The 17,577-nt window shown below is 39.9% G+C and overlaps 1 protein-coding gene across 1 annotated transcript; it reads right to left on the reverse strand.

Moving 5' to 3' along the window:
- Window positions 1–594: 594 nt before the first annotated feature.
- Window positions 595–16,361, reverse strand: rasgrp4 (RAS guanyl releasing protein 4). The gene is made up of 17 exons (XM_062419807.1): window positions 15,893–16,361; window positions 10,082–10,257; window positions 9,260–9,371; window positions 8,971–9,033; window positions 8,720–8,851; window positions 8,443–8,584; window positions 7,428–7,601; window positions 7,162–7,278; window positions 6,137–6,412; window positions 5,964–6,044; window positions 5,616–5,720; window positions 5,361–5,470; window positions 5,080–5,230; window positions 4,939–4,975; window positions 3,813–3,941; window positions 3,526–3,728; window positions 595–1,840 (listed from the first exon to the last, which is right to left on the reverse strand). The coding sequence occupies exons 1-17, from the start codon at window positions 15,907–15,909 to the stop codon at window positions 1,724–1,726; spliced, it is 2,142 nt and encodes a 713-aa protein (XP_062275791.1). The 5' UTR covers window positions 15,910–16,361; the 3' UTR covers window positions 595–1,723.
- Between the last annotated feature and the right edge of the window lie 1,216 nt (window positions 16,362–17,577).

Consider the following 17,577-nt stretch of genomic DNA (forward strand, 5'->3'; position numbering starts at 1 on the left):
GCAATAGTGTGAAAAAAGGGCAGTAAAACAGGGCAGTAAAAAGAAGAAAAAAAAAAAAAACTACAACAAAGCCTAAATAAGTGTGCTTGTTTTTTGAGAAGCTTTACAAAAAGAACAAAAATGCATGCTTTTTAATTTCATTACCCCCTCTTTTTTTCCCCCTTTGTCTTGCTCTACATTTTTTCAGTTATCGAGGGAGCGCATTTTTATTTACTCCCAATAGAATTCAAACATTATGCCGCTTTTTTAAATTTTTATTATAGATGTTGATACTGTAGTATTTAAGCGTTAATCCACTCTTTGATTGAGCAGAATATTTTGCCACTCTTGTTGAGTAGTTGTACGTGCAGGGTTTTGTTTTTGTTTTTTAAATCCCCCTTGTGATTGATGTTCATAAAGTCCAGTAGTTAAAATCCTGTTCTGTTGAACCCATTTTTTTTCTACCTAAAAATGAAAATCTGATAATGACCAGTTACCCTAAGCTGTCTGTCTTCATGTCTTTATACAATAAATGCAATTGTATACGCCTGAAAATGTTAATATGGTCCCTTTTTTTTCTGCCTTTGAGTAAAGTCAAACACAACACATACTTAATGATTTGTCACTGTTGGTGTATTTCTCTCTTCTTCTTTTTTGTAAAAACTAGATTGAAATCGTGGACAAAGAAAAAACAACAACAACAACACAAAAACATGTTTTCTAAAAAATAATTGCCAATTTTGGAGCATAAGTACAGTTTCAGTGCAGTCCTGCTGAACCGTGAGTGAACTTTTGGAAACATTTACAAGTCAAAAATGTTGTCAGGGCAGGAAATAAACTGTTTTCACTGTGAGTCACAGTGGTAGATGAATTTAACTTGACCAGCCAAAGAAGAGATCAGTGATTTAGGCTTAATAATTGTTCCTGGAAATGAATTGAAAGTAAAGGCCTAATTAAATTCTTCACAATTTAAGGTAGCTCATCACATAAATGGAAAATTCCAGTAAATCCAATATTGCAACAAAGAAGCCGTGCTCAATGTTTTGCAACATTGTCATTGCTTAATACAACAAGAGATATTAAAGGCACAGATCCCTTATAAATTGTATAGTAATATCTACTTCTTGAAAAATGGTGCATACTGTATATAACATAACATCATATCATCCATTTCTAAGCCAAACAAATTACAATTTTACGCTGGTTCCCAAATTTGTGAGCAGAGTTTTAAAATATAGCTGGCAAAGTTATCAATATTTTTTTGGAGGTGGTTAGTGTTAATTTCCTACCCTGGATAATTTATTATATATGTGTATATTTAAGATCAGGAAATCCTTATGCCTACATCTTCTGTAGGTCGTTGACAAAATAAACGACAGGGTTTTGAGGTTGTGAAGGATCTTAGCACCAGAGAACCAAAGGCACTTGCTCTAGAGACAAATGAGGTGTACATAAATTACGGTAGGAAATCCGATGTTTGAAGCCTAAATAACACGTCCGATTAATAAGGCTGACAAAAAAATAAAATCAAAAAACGTGACACGACCATACTTGAAACACGAAGGAGTCCGTTAAATCATTGCTGGCGTTCAAAAAGTGAATGTCCAGAAGACCTCATCAGTTCAACACCAGTCTGACATATCTTGGTCAGAAACATGGTGGTATCTGGATATTTTGTCCATTGTCTGTGGGGGGTTGAGGGGGGAAGTGGAGGGGGGGGGGGCTTCTTAATGTGATATTGGGGTCAGTCTGGCTCTCTGCTCTTGTCTTTGTAGAGATGCAGCTCCTCCATCTTCTCCTGCAGGAAGGAAACAGGCACAGGCATGGAGCAGCCTCGAGCTCTGTGTGGCAGCGTGTTGACCTGTAACACAGGAGACACATTTATCATCGAGAAAAACTGCTCCTTTATATTGTGGGAAACCTCCCCTCCCTCCCCTTTCAGTTTCTAGTAAGAAAAGCTTTCATGAAGTTTCGTTTTACCTAAAAATCTCCAAAATTATCATCACACTTGAACTTAGATTTATATGCAGATTTATATTTATATGTCCTATAAAAACTCACTATATACAAAATTATTGGCTTTCTACAACCATGATAAAGCTCTATTAAAATGTAGTTATAAGCAGATATAAGTGCTTATTAATATAACTCCTCCTGTGGGCACCTATAAGGTAAAGCAAGGCAGCTTTATTTATATAGCACATTTCATACCCAGGGGGCAACTCAATGTGCTTTACATAAAAACAAACATTTAACAGTAATAACTGGAAGCATAAAAACATAGAATTAAAAAAAAAAACCAAAAACCCCCAATTATAGTAAAAATTGGAAACATTAAGACCTCAAGACCTATAAGTGGAAAGTGATGCATAAACATAATGAATGACAATATAGTGAAACATAGTTGTAATAATATAAAATAGTCCTGATAGTTTCTGACAGGCAAAAATTTGACAATTTGCGATTAGAATAACTTGAAAGATACCTTAATCATTAAAAGATAATATATGTAGTGGCTTGAGTTGGTTGAGTCATGACAGCAAAAATAATCTACAAGGTGAATCTTGACTTTCCAAAACTGGCTACACCATAGTACTTTCGGGAGATTGGAACTATTTATTTTAATATGTCCTCAACAACTATGTGAAAATACTACATTATAGTAAGGAGAAACCATAGTAGTAAGATTATACTCCTGGCGTATAATATTGTTGATTGACTGATTATTTATTAGCTCCTGTAGCAGCAGCTGAAGGTGTTTAACCAAAGTGAGGAACAGGATCTCTCATTAAGTTAATCAGGATATTTAGACTGGCATATATTTGTTCATTTGATAAAATTACTCATTACTATTGTGAACCAAAATATACAAAGAATGGAAATATTTCAACTTTTAAAAAATTGTGCAGCTGATACACATTTTTGTAGACTGTCTGACCCATATTTATTCAAAAATTACCTTTCAAAATATTGTTGCATTCTCCATATTTAATATAAATTCTTGAATACTTTATTTATTGTATTTTTTTCATTTGATACATCTTGCTACATAGTGATGAAACATTTTTTAAATAATGTGATGATGTGTTACCAAGTGATAAAACATAATAACATTTAATTAATATAGCTATTAGTTAAAGTAAATCAATAACAATATTTACAGTACAGATTCAAATTATTACAGTATATTGTGGTCATTTGTAATTCATAGAACATTTCATAGAAAATAATTAAATGAATTATTATATTTAATATAATTAAATCAAATCATGATGTTCTCCTGGTTAATTTAACATAGGACTATTTTATGGTGTGATTGTAACTTTTTTTTTCTCTGTAAACAAAAAGCATAAAAACTAAAGAATTAACTCTGCTCTTTGAAAGCTTCATTGAGGATTAATCACTCATTCATGTATGTGACTGATGAGGTTTTAATGAATAATCTGTGGGTCAGAATATGAGGGTTAATAACCTAAAAATCAGATTAACAAACCCCGTCCTACTGTATGATCAAATTGTAGGTATTATATTAACGCTGTGTCTCACCCTTCTTTCTGGGGATGAGTGTACAAGAGAGTTGTGGATGTATCCCCTCTTGTCCTTTTTCTCAGGTGTCCATACTCCAGGATCTGTCTGAGTGGAGCGGTGCGACAGCGTTGAGTCATCGGTGTAATTTTTCCAAATGGAAGTGCCCTTGTTGTGTTCTGACTCGTTACTTTGGGGGAAAACAAAGGTCTCATCCTCTGAACCTGACGGGGGAATATAAAAGACATAAGTTCACTGGGTTCAATGTTGTTTTCATAGATTGGGGAAAAAAAGGGAAAATGACGTACTCCAACTGTTCTTGCTTCTTGACTCGGGCGCAGGGGTGCACGGGCAGGACCCGGTTGTGTTTTTGTGTTTCTTCAAGCACTCCATTCCCACTAGATCCCTACAGTGCCTGTGACAGTTCATGCCACAGTCTTAGAGACAGAAAAGAGAGAAAATGTTGAAACGTCAACTTCAGCGTTACCATTTAAAGGATCAGTTGACTCAAATTACAAACAAACTGTAGATTATCCAAAGTAATAATAATAATAATAATAATAATAATAATTATGCATTTTATTTAAAGGCGCCTTTCAAAGCACTCAAGGACGCCTTACTAGACAAACATAATCAACAACAACAGTACATCAAATAATATTAATCAGCTAACATTGATGTGGAAGTTAGTATAATTTTTACAAAGATAAATAAATAAATATGAAAGTAGACAGCACGTTGTTTCTAAAATGACATACTACTTTTGAATTTTTAAAATCTAATATTTCCATGTTCTGAGCACCACAAACCACACAAGTTTCACTTCAATGGTGGGTGGCAGCAGAAGACACTGCTATTTTTTATACTCTCTCTCTTTTTTTATCGACAGTGTCTTTTACGGGTCTCGTTGTATCTTGCTGTTTTTATGTATTATTAGCCACTTGGGACACACAATTATGTTGTACTGCTGTGCAATGACAGTAAAGGCATTGAATTAAATTGAATTGAATTGACTGATATCTCTAAATCTGGACCAAAATGATCTGCAAGGCCAAATCAGATTTGCTTTGCAAGGCAGCTTGATTCGTGAGATCATGACCTTGCAAGATCCATCATGTCAGGCTTCAAGTTAAGCAATTACGTCTGAACCACCGGTGATTCTGACATATCAGCGTCTTATGAAGATTCTTGCGTTATCTTGTGGTCTCCCAAATCCAACTGCGTCACAAGGTAATGGACAGATTTTGAATCCAGTCACCTGCCAGGTATTTTTTGAATGTGCCTCTACCATCTGGTGCCTCAGGTTAAGATACCAACTCGAGGTTACTGAGAAAATATGTTCTTTTTGTAATTTGGGTGAACTGACCCTTTAACCCCTTTTATTTTATATAGAACTTGCCGTTGAACCTTTAATGTTTGTCTTTATAATCTTACCTTTACAGTGATAGCCTTGTTTGATGACTCCCCATAGCTAGAAGAGGGCAGATATGATATGATATGATATATATGTGATATTAGAGTTTGATTGGCCACTTAATATATATATAACCAAAAATGGGAACAGTGGATACTCACAAAGCCTCCACAAGTGTCACAGAAAGTGGGCCGTTTATAGGTGGTTTCATGGAAGTTATGCGCGTCATGGAAGTTGTAGCCCAGCTTAGCACATATAGACATTCCCCGCATAAAGTAAGAGGTGATTTCTTCACGGCTGATTTGTCCCTGCCTGGGCAAAAAAATGTTCCAAAGTGCACCACAAAAAATGAGTAAGACCATTCAACAATTGTCTCGTGTTTAATCTGCTTTTGCAGCCACGTCATGATGAGAGGCCTGTATGCGTGTTGCAGCTTCCTCACCTGTCAGTTTCGTGAGTGCAGAAGGAAAAGGGGAAGTTGGCTGCTATTTTCTCAAAATCTTCCAGTGAAATGTAGCCGTCCTGGTTCTGGTCGTAGTTTTTCATTATGGACTGCAGGGGGCAACAGAGCAATCAAAAAACAAAAAAAAAAAGAGTTTTAGTTGCACTTGTCAAGGAGCTGTTGGTTAGTTCTGCTTTAGTCCACCAAGTAAAAGGAAGTGAAAGACAGGAGGTTGTTGCAGAGTCACATACTCACATCCACCATCTGTTTGACGTGTTTGGATATGGTGTCGGGGTCGAGCCGAGGTGTGACCCCCGAACCCCACTCAGCCACTACGGGTGACTTAACTGGTGCTACAGGCTGTGGACCAATAAATGCACACACTGCACATGTGAGAAACAATGGGGGAAAAAAGAGCACACCCACCACATAACACGCTTCCCTTAACGTACAGCGCTTTGATGTGGTTGACTTTGATGTACTATAGCACCTAGTCTCTGCTTTATTTTCAAAAATGTTACACCCACAGAAAATACAGCAATTTCCCTCCTCTTGCGAAAAAAAAAGAGGTTAAAACAAGTGTGAAGCTGAAGATCTACTGACCTGGATCTTGGGATTTTTGGGTTCCTTGGCGTATGAAAGTTCATATATCTCATCCTCAGTGTAGTATAGATCTAGAGAGAGCTGAAGCATTAAAAGAACATAACTTAAGATGTTCCTCGTTGACTCTTCTCATCTGAATCCTTAAAACTCATCTCCTTGTTTCTGTCTCATACCGTGAGCAGGTGCAGAAGGTCTTTGTTGGCCTCGAACGGTGGTGTGCAGCTGTGAATGGCCAGCAGGTCGTTGATGTTGCTGTACAGGTGTTGCAGCTTGCCCAGGTTGATCTTGTCCTCGTCTAAGTAGTCTGGCAGGGCCTCGTTCAGCGAGATCAGATCTTTCAGATGCACACCCAGGATGGGCACTTTGAAGCCGCTGCACTCGATGTAAACCCGCCGGTAGTTGCTGTAGTTGCTCCTCGAGGAGAGAAGCTCTGTCATCTCGCTCAGGGCCTGACAGAGAGCAGGAGAGTGATGATATATGAGTCTCTGTTAGTTTGGCTTTAATGTAACCATAAAAAGATCTGATAAACAAATTGAAGTCATCATACAAGAACATTTGGTCCAAACAATATTCTTAATTCTTAATTAATGACAATTTGATCTTGTTTCATCATTTTGAGACACATATAAAACTAACTAAGTATTTCTTGTTTGTGCCTTTAAACAAGATCATTTGAATTATGCTCAAACTTTATACACATCTCAGTGGTTTAAGAGCACAGTAATAAATGCCATTTTATAAAACCCTCTTCAATGTAGCATCAACTGTTTGTAATACAACCAATGGCTTTCCATCAAACCATATATTAAATGATTTCTTTTAAGAAAGGGAAGAGTGATATTTGTTCAACTCATACAACTAAAATGAGAGAATGAAGGATAAGACAAAAACTTCATTAAAGTTAAATTGATATCTGGGATCTGCACACAAACTGGTATTTTTTTTAGGTTAATAGTTATAGGTCATATCTGCCACCAAATCTCACTAAACTGAGATATATCATGACAGACAGATGGAAGTAACAAAAAGTGGTCTTGGTTAAAAAGTCAGCACTGATAAATTTGACACAGAGGTCATAAATATCAAAATTCAGGGAGGAGGATGATTCAAGAAAGCAACGTTCTCTCATCACCATCCTTGTGGTGAGGATCAGTCAGCAACAGGCTGACTCATAGTTGATGTGTGATCTTGAACGTACCTTAGTGATGTCAGGTGTCAGCAGGTTTGCTGTGTCTTTTAGGCGGGAGATTGAGCTGTGACAGAGGCCTCCAGTTACCGCCATTAGAGTGTTAAAGTTTTGCAGAGCTCGAAGTTTCTGTCAAGGAATAAGCACAAGAGTAAATGAAGGAGCACATAAAGTAATTTAAAAAAGAAACCCAAACAGTTAAGCTCTTAGCAGCTAAACGAAAATCTCTCTGATACTCCAGTTTTTGTGATGTTTTTCATCATTCAGTCAGTTTTTACCTGAGCCACATGAATGAACTTGGTGAAGACCTGCGCTCTCTGCTGGGCCGTGTGTCTGCTGAGGATCATCAGCTGGACCCACTGGGAGACTCCGTTACACATCATGACTGAGCGCTCCAGAGCAGGGTTGTCTCTCACTGAGCCTCGCACCACGTAGCTGCGGTAGTCCAGGAACTGGCCAATCAGACAGCAGCGGTCAGCAGGTGGCTGCAGTTTAGCACCACTTTCACTCAAGCTGTTCAAGCAGGCTTTAAAAGCTGCATCCTAAACTTTTACTCTAAACTTTTATCTCCAACATCTGTGGCGTTGTTTCCTCCCTTGTATTCATGACTTGGAGTGATGAACTCATTTTGACTCCCAAAACCGTGTTTTATTATTACCACACACTCAACAGCAAGAGGCCATGGAATAAATATCTCACCTGACCTCATAATAAAAGGGAATTTGTGTTACCACTTTCTTTGTACGGTGTTTGAGTGTAGAGATATAAATGTTAATTGAGTAAACTGTCCATTTGATCTTGCTGATGAAATGCTTGAACTTGCTAAAAGTTAAGTCATAGGAAGGCGCGGCCCTAACATGTGGCGTGACACTATTGGAGTGTGTTTGATACTGTCACACCCCTGTTGTTTCATATTGACTCATGCAAAACTGTCTTTGTATTGCATGAAACCCAATGAGAAACAAAAACACCAGTGCATTAGAGTCAAGTTTTATACACCTTTCAAATATGCTTCAACATGCAGAGAAAAAAGGATTGCCTCTGCTTAGCTGTAAAATGATGTTTTCTTGGGTTGTTGATACAATTATCTGTCTTAATCAGCCATCAGCAACATATTTAGCAATTTAATTGGTGATTACTCAATTGAATGTGTTATTTAATATTCATGTTATACACTTTCACCTGTTGAGTCTTTGTTTTGTGAGCAGCAACATCACTGCAAGTCATGGCAACGTGATGAGGCCTCATTAAACACAGCACGGCAAATACTGAGAAGCTGCTCTCTGAACTCACTGAAACGGTACAGAAGTTCTTGAACTCCAGGTAGCTGAGATGCTCAGCCATCTCATCTGGCTCCATGTGGTCGAAGATCAAAGACACCTTCCTCTTCTTCACAGAGGGCGAGGGTGCCTGGGATATGTTTGCATGAGGGTTTCTAGGAAAAGAAAAGCCAAGCGACAGAAATAGACGGTTTTCTATTTATAGAAAGACTTTTTGGTGTTGTGGTCAAATAAGCAAACTACAAATCCTCCAGGGCATGATGGTGAATAAACATCAGAACAAGACTCACAGACAGGAGGTGTCGATGAGCTGCGAGTGCGTCTCCTCTCTGTCTGACCGGACCAGTGCCCACAGGTCCCCCATGGTCTGCTCAAGGAGGGGGTCTGCCTCAAATACCGCTGGGAACTGGCTGATCCACTGCCTTGCCACGAAGCAAGACATAAAATATGTTTACTACTCGCAAAAAAAAGCAGGACAACCAGTTCTGTCACACTCATCGTCATCATACAATACGCTAAGGCCCCTGTTGCCCTTACTCACCTGACAAGATGGCAGATCTGTGCCCGTCTCAGTCCTCTCCTATCCGAGGGACAATCCTTATAGGTGGGAGAAAGAGTCAAGGATCTGAACACACTGTGCAGATATGGCCCAGTGTTACACTAAACACCAGCAGGGGTATATACCTCAAATCTGCTTTGCTGACAAGGAATGAAAAAACAGAAAACAAAGCCATGCCTGTTTCCTGATCTGATTAATGAATTTGGTCACGTGATTGTGAGCAGTACACCGGTGGAACCGGAGTACAGCGCTGGGCGACAGTGGAGGATATAGAGTGAGAAGTTTCTGGGCGAACGTCTGAGATGGCACGACCCAACTGTGCATCATCAGGGTCATGTGGACCAGCTGGGACCCTCTGGGGCTGGAATGCTTCCCCTCTAAATCTGCAAACACAAGGGAGGATTATTGCAGTTAAAAATAACAATAACACAAACTCTTGGGTGCACGGTGGCATTCAGTTCAGTACATTAAAGATTATTTCATTCAGTGAGCCTGCATGCATGAGCTTAAATCTTCATAGTTGTTTTCTACTGTCAAACCCAAAGATATGCAGCTCAGGTGGATTTTAAGACTGACAACTTTCCTTGAGTGTGTTTGCCATTTCCCCTTTGTATGAGATATATTAGGTGACTGTAGCCTTCTAATTTACCTCATATATACTTTTTATCATAATGGGACATAACTGCTACTAGGTCTTGGTAAATGTCTCTCACTGGATTCTCACAATTGAATATCTCAAAACCAGCCAATAACCTATGCTAGGCTATACACTTCTAGTGGTATCCATTTAGTTGAACTGACTGATGAAGAGAGAAATAGGCCACTGAAAGAGAGACAGACAGAGGAGAGATATTGGTATGGTTAAACAGTGCATGGGAATAGCTGGATGGTCTCTGCAGTCAAACAGAACAAAGCTTGATTGTATGAGACTGCCCTTTGTCTCCCTCCCTCCCTCACTGTCTGTCTGTCTCTCTCACCCTGGATTCCCCCTTTTCAGTCTCGCGCATCCCTCTTTTATATAACCTATGTTCGATAATAAAGACACATGACAAACTTTGGGTACACATGTAAACACGTAGGGATGGGGACTGACCAAAGCAGTTTAGGCAGCGATGTATGAGCTCATCCAGACTGGCAGCACTGGCGCTGGGAGCAGAGCTGGGGCTCTGCAGGGCCCGGCTGATGTCCTGAGGACTGGGACATGTATTCCTCCTCCGCTGGACCAGCTTTCTGCTCTTTAGCACACCAGAGCTCTCCACGTTGGGTTTCCTGAGAGGCAGGCAGGCAGACAGACACGCACACACACACACACACACACACACACACACACACACACACACACACACACACACACACACACACACACACACACACAAATAGGGAGTATAAGTAGACTAGAAATAAGTAGAGCAGAGTGTGGTGAGGTAGTGCAGGTCAACCTCTGAGGAAATGCAGCTCCCCACATCTGATAAGATGTGCTACAGCACTGCAGCTGTCTGAACCATCATGCACAGGCAGAACAACTGCAAACAAACGCACTGCTTTCTGTGTTAGTAGCCCTGAAGCCACCTGGCAGACAGATAGTGGCAGAACGGTCCAAAAAACAGATTTGGACACACTGTGTGTGTGTGTGTGTGTGTGTGTGTGTGTGTGTGTGTGTGTGTGTGTGTGTGTGTGTGTGTGTGTGTGTGTGTGTGTGTGTGTGTGTGTGTGTGTGTGTGTGTGTGTGTGTGTGTGTGTGTGTGTGTGTGTGTGTGGGGGGTCCCCTGAGGATCAAGAGAGGCACAACATTGACCCTGCGATAAACAGGTGTACTCTATTTCACCTCTCTGTGTTGATGTGAAGTGTTTATGCACATTTGATGTTTTTTGCTTTGGTAAAAGTGCTAACCTCCCTTTCTCACACCTCACACATGTGTTGTTTTCAAGTCATTTTAGTGCTACAAAGGAAATTAGTTAAATTAGTTAATGACTATCTATAATATTTTATCTAATTCAATTATTATAACTATAATTATCATGGCTACTATAACTCCTTTTACAAATTGCTGTGTATATTAAATGGTTTTACTGTGTGACTGTAAGGTGTAGCTACATTACTACAGCACTTTAGATCTTAAAATTAGGCTGAAAATTATACTTTTACTTTTCATTCAAGCGCAATATTACATCACATTTGGATGAGGTCAGTGCAACAATACATCACACATCTAATTCTAAAGTGCAAACCATTGAAATTCTCAGGATTTCCTTAGGAAATTAACTCACAGCCTCTGATATGTATTCACTTTGCCATCTGACACCTTGCCTGTAAACTCTGAACAGCAAGAAAGGACAGCATGTAAAAACTGGGCAACCTGTTTGCAAGTTTTTTTTGAAGTTGTCTGACAAACACTTGCTGTCAATAGAAAAATCTATAAATAGAAAAATATGAATGCTATGAACATACAGTGTTGTCACCCCATCTTTACCTCTCGTGGTTGAAAAACACTAAATAGTTAATCTCCCTTTATTTTTTTAATATTTTTTTTTATAAGGTTTCTGTGGTTTACGATGAACTCATCACAGCTCACAGACACACCCCAATTGAACCTGTGAGAAGGGCTGTCAAGAGGACATCACTTTGTTATAAGGGACCACAGCTGTAGGACAATGTCAATGCTGATCATATCTACTTTAGGTTTCAATATTACTCCGCAAACAGAAGGAATTTGGGTAGAAAAGTGCTGACAGTAGTTGTGTTCAGTGAGGAGTTTGGTTAGATCACACCTTTTGGCGGTACCCTACAGTGAAACTTGATTGATTTGGGTCCACTTGCAACTACACAAGAATTTTGAGCTCATGAAAATCAGATGGAAACAAGCCTTTTATGTGTATAATTGTGCAGTCTTAATGTGGAGCTAGTTTTAAACATTTTTGAAAGGGGACTCCCTTGTTTCATGATGCAATTAATGCTTCCTCTTCAGATCAGGGGCTCAGTTTAACAGTTTAGCAATGTCTAATGGTATTTCACAATAACAAGTAAATGACTGACTTTTCATACTTCTTTAGATTTAAACTTGTATCTTGGCTTTAGATTGCAGAAGACTTAAAGGTTTGAGTCACAGGCCTCCTGCCAAATTGTTAAATGACACCAAAGTTTAAATAAAAGTGTAAATGAAACCTAATGAGTGTGTCAACCTCCTTCAAAAAGTTTTCAGTCATTCTGTGTTTTACTTGAGAATTTCAGGTTTCAAGTTTTTGTCCTCATGTATCAACAGAAGCAGTGCGTGTCGTGTAATGCACTGAAACTTTGTCGGCCTCTATATTTCAGCTCATATGATGACATTACCAGGAAACACTGTGAGTTCAGAGAATTGGTGAAGTTCCCTGAATGACCAGACCTACATCCCCTTCTCTTAACCTGTGTTTGTATGCGCGGCTCATTTCCCCAGCCCACTCTCATTCTCAGCACAAACACACACACTCACAGGCACGCACGCACGCACGCACACACACACACACACACACACACACACACACACACACACACACACACACACACACACACACACACACACACACACACACACAATAATGTATTACTCAACATACACATGCATCCACCCTCCAGTCTCACAAGATCGTTGGGTTTTTTGCTTTATGTACAACAAATGAACGGACACTCATGGATGCACGGTTTCATACAGGTGTACGGGGTGACGTTCACTGATGTATTTATACCACCAGCTGCTTGCTTGCCTGGACGAGCTGTTCCATGCAGCCATCACAGTCATTGCACTACTCGTTCCTCCCTCAGCCATGACCGGATTCAGATTGTGCCACTGCCTCATTACACCAGCTGGCTACTGAATCCCAAACACTAACACTAAACAGCACAGTGTGTACCTTCATTAGATACTCTGTAATGAGGATAGGACCTCTCTGTGAGTTGATGATCCTATCTCCATTTCAGAAACCATTAAACAATATCAAAAAGTGTTTACATTTTTTTTTTAAATCAAGCTTGGAGGAAAAACAAGGCTGTTCTTCTAATATCCTTCTATATGATTTTTATCTCACAGCAGTAATATGTTTAGCTTATGCCTAGCAATCTCAAATAGACACTTTCTTTTTAATGATAATGTATAAATTATACATTATTATACAGTCCCCAACAACAGTTGAAGGAGCCCAGTGAAGCCACTGGGCCTCAATGGGCTCCTTCAACTCTACCTTTGTGCAAATTAATATATGACTCCAAGTCTTCAGCTAATGACTATTTCCACTATTAACTGGTCTATTCATTTATTAAAATATAAAATGTCAATAAATTGTTAAAATGGCCATAATATGTTCCCAGAGCTCTCAGTAACATATTCAAATCATTGTTTTTTTGCAGTAATATAAATATGAAAGCAGCAAATCCTCTCAGTTAAGAAGGACAGGTGTCTGCTTTTCCACTTTTGCTTTAATTAATGACTTTATTTAGCTTTATTTTTAAAAAATGTTGTCCTTTACTATATATACAGTGTGTGAATATCTTCATATATGCATTATATACTTTTTAGGTTTTTGTATTTTATAACGTGCAAACTAATGTGTAAGCAAATAGCAAGACTTATGAACTATAATATAAAGGCTTAAATGATCATGACCTATTAAATATAAACAAACTGATGAATAAAGTAATCCTTTCAACATCATATAACTTTACTGTCTTTGATTTTCTTATCTCAGTGCCCTTTACAACTTGTCATCTCTGTCTTTGACTCAGAGTGAATCCAGCTCAGTCTGTCGAAGCGATGGCTTCGACAGACCGAGCGACGCAATCGTCGCTACTACAAACAGAAGTGCTGATGGGGAAATGTTATTGATGTCATGACGTTTGTCAGGGAATTTCCCCCTGAGTGCTGAGCAGGTAATAGGCAGCCGAGCAGTCAATGGTCTCTTTTCTGTGTAATGAGCTGAGGAGTCCTGTTGGTAAATACAGTCAAGAGAACGGCGAACTCCCATGCAAATTTGAGCACAGTTAGATACTGTTTGGACATTTGAATTCACCTTTTCCCAAGAATCTGATAAACAACACTTCTCTTTATTTAACAGCATCATATCACTGATTTGGTTTTAGGAAGTTCTTCCAAACCTCCTTCTTTTTTTCACCCACTTTTTTCCTCTTTCTTCATCCTTGTTCTATTCAAGCCATTCAGGAAACAGCTTCTCCTTTTTTTTCTTTGGAAATCCCCCTCTCACTCTCTTTCCCATCCATGTCAGGACTCCTGGCTACAGATCCAGTCCCCTTCCCTCCCTCTCCTCCCTCTCTCGCTCTCACACTGGCGGGGGGATATGCAAATTCCTCTCTTTCTTCCCTTAATTGATTAATTGAAGCAAGGGCCCTTTGAAGGCCTTGTTTGTGTGCTGCTCTTTTTCTCTCGCTTTCCCCTCTCACAACCTGCGTTCTTGTTCCCCCCTCTGCATCAAGGGGATGCATCTACTGCAATGAGCCATTCATCCATTTGGTCCAACATGAAGTCACTGTACCAACCATTGTAGTTAGCATTGGAGAAATTGCAGCAACAGTCCACAAATCTCTTCATCTGTTTTGTGTGGGGAGATGATGTTTAAACTGTTTGAAATGTGGCCATAAATGAACAGGCAAGGAAAACACACCTGAACTACTGCACACACCTTTTGCATCAATACATCTTTAAAAACTCACACACTCCTTTTCTTCTTTTTGTTCTTGACTGATACATTATTATTATTTCCTTTTCTTTTGCCCTCAAGTCTCATTGTAACAAAATGTATTTGATATTTTCTTGTTCTTGTGTTAACAAAACCTAATCCTCACCCTGTGTGTTAATGCTAAACACTGTAGGGGATGTACAGTAATGTGACCTACTTTTTCAGTCCACCTCAGGTAGCTCAATCACACGTCATTTCTAACTTTAATATTCAACACAACCCTTTCATTCCAGGCAATAAGAGCTGTGGTCACAACTGCAGCAGTACAACAGCACCAATGTAGGGCTATTAAAGCTACCTAACATATAGTTTCTCAACAGTATCTAAGCTCAAATACACACACACACACACACACACACACACACACACACACACACACACACACACACACACACACACACACACACACACACACACACACACACACACACACACACACATACACACACACACACACACACACACACATAAATATCCCTGGACTGACATGTAAATTCAGACTACTGGACAGAATGGAAAAAGCAGAACAAACTTCCATGGAAAGGTGAGCAGGCAGAACTCAACAGGCACGTAACAACTGTTGAATGTCAGGGCTTGCTTGTGTGCAGTACACACAAACAATTTGAGAAGTTGATATTTTTCACTGATATGCAGGTCAAACACATTAGCTGTGACCGTGTGCCAGTGTGTGACTTTTGTGTGTGTGTGTGTGTGTGTGTGTCTGCTACCTGTGCTTTGATACACACATAAAGCTCGCTCTGTCTCCATTTGCACTCTGGCTAGATTTAAATAAACAGCAGAAGAGACACACACACACACACACACACACACACACACACACACACACACACACACACACACACACACACACACACACACACACACACACACACACACACACACGCGCACACACACACACACACACACACATATACGCACTCACTAAGCGGAAAATAAAAGTAAATGCCCTCATTTCTCTTCGGCTTGACAATAGCTTTCGCACAAACCACACTGCATCTCAGATATAACCTCAAGGTTCACACATTTCTGCTGCACACAGAACGCTCGCTGCTGACACATACTTAGACTTACACTTGCTGAGAAACTGAACTGCAAGCGTGTCTGAGCAGCAGACTCTCAGTTTTGTTGCACCCTCTTCTTTTCTTTAAAAAAAAAATTACCTCTTGGTCTTGTTCATTGCAGAGCTCTTCTCCGCGGCGGCACTCCTCCTCCACTGGTGTTCCCACGGGCATCTGAGCGTGTCTCTACAGCTCCATGGTTGACCCTGCTCCTCCTCCTCCTCCTCCTCCTCCTCCTTCTCCTCCTCTGTGTCCTCTATGTGTTTCTGTGCCCAGGGAAGCGACACTGGGCACGAGACAGAGAGCTGCTGGGGGTGAAGGCTGCCCACCTACTAGTCATCGACTAAACTCCACGCCTAAAAGCAGCTTCTCTAACCACTCTGCACGTCAACCTGTCTCTATCTCTCTCTCTGCTATTTGAAGATGTCTATCAGCCACAAATCAGCAACAAAACAGACTTCATGCCTCTCCCCCTGCTACAGAGCAGGCATGTTAAAGAGGAAAAAAGCTTCAAAACGATCCTCGAAGTACAGTGCAGGTCTAACAAAAGTAATTCACTCGCCTCTTCAACATAAACAAGTCAGCATCTTAAATGGAGGAACTGGCTCTGACAGATAGGGGAACTCACATCAGTTTCTCTGTGTGTGTGTGTGTGTGTGTGTGTGTGTGTGTGTGTGTGTGTGTGTGTGTGTGTGTGTGTATGTGTGTGTGTGTGCATACACAAGGGGGAGGGGAGACAGGACAGAGAGAGAGAGAGAGAGAGAGAGCGAAAGAGAGAGAATAGTGAACACAAATGCAGTACCAATAGAGGAAGGAGGAGGAGAGTTACAGAGAGAGATAGTGATGAGCAATCATCTGAGCACCATCAGTGTACTCCAGGAAGCGACATCTGTGTGTTTTTTTTTTTCACAGCATCAACATAGCAAAAAAAAATTAGGCCACACCTAAATGTCACTTTTTTCATGCAGTTTTCAAGGACATTGAGTGAACTTGGCAAAAGAATCAGTTCCTGAAAAGTAATCAGCTGTCTGATAACATTGTTAAATCTTGACTTGCGTCTCCCTTCTAGATTTGTTCATCTAGGGTCTCCAGGGTCCCCAAAATCAAGTCTATCATCCTGATTTCTTCCTTTTCTTTTTTCTTTTTTTTTACTCCCTCTGTCATTTCTCAGGATGGCAAGTGATTACACAGGGAGTTAGTGTCTGTGCTTTTGAATGTAGCCGTGCAGCTGGACAGAGGGACTCAAAGGCATCCTTGTTTGAACACACCAAAAGGAAGAGGCGACCAAACAGGGGACATTAATGTGCCCAAGTCTGCAGAGGTGGCTTCTTTGGTGCAGGAAGCTGACTGGCTGGCAGAGAAAGTGGGCGATATGGCATTCAAAAGCAGGGAAAAACACACAGAGCAGGGCTCCTGCAGTCATTGCATGCATCCAAAACACCTAAAAATGCATTTTGAATTTGCATTAGAAAGTATAGATAGAAAGTGGCTCATTGAAGGACTTGAGCAGGGTACATGGAAATGTCGCAGATGACCAAAAAGTATTTAATGCTATTTCCTGGCAATGTGGTAATCTTACTGTAATCTTAAGCAATATCTCTTCAAAACAGGAAGAATTGCAGTAAACTCTGCTGGTAAATCTAAGGACACACACTAAAAAAAAGAAAGTAAAAAAAAAATAGAAAAGCTATTGACTTTCATTTTTTAAAATCATTATTCAACAATACTTAACAGGTGTTGCACCCTCACTGTGAATCTTAATGACACCCACCTCATGCATGTTTTGT

The sequence above is a fragment of the Scomber scombrus genome, chromosome 5, assembly GCF_963691925.1.
Source record: "Scomber scombrus chromosome 5, fScoSco1.1, whole genome shotgun sequence".
Classification (NCBI taxonomy): domain Eukaryota; kingdom Metazoa; phylum Chordata; class Actinopteri; order Scombriformes; family Scombridae; genus Scomber; species Scomber scombrus.

What these genes read in the sequence shown, in the direction of transcription:
- rasgrp4 (XM_062419807.1), bottom strand. An exon ending in CTCATCGACACCTCCTGTCT is followed by an intron (nt 8,585 to 8,719) that starts GTGAGTCTTGTT and finishes TTCTTTTCCTAG; the next exon opens with AAACCCTCATGCAAACATAT. An exon ending in CCAAAAATCCCAAGATCCAG is followed by an intron (nt 5,721 to 5,963) that starts GTCAGTAGATCT and finishes ATTGGTCCACAG; the next exon opens with CCTGTAGCACCAGTTAAGTC.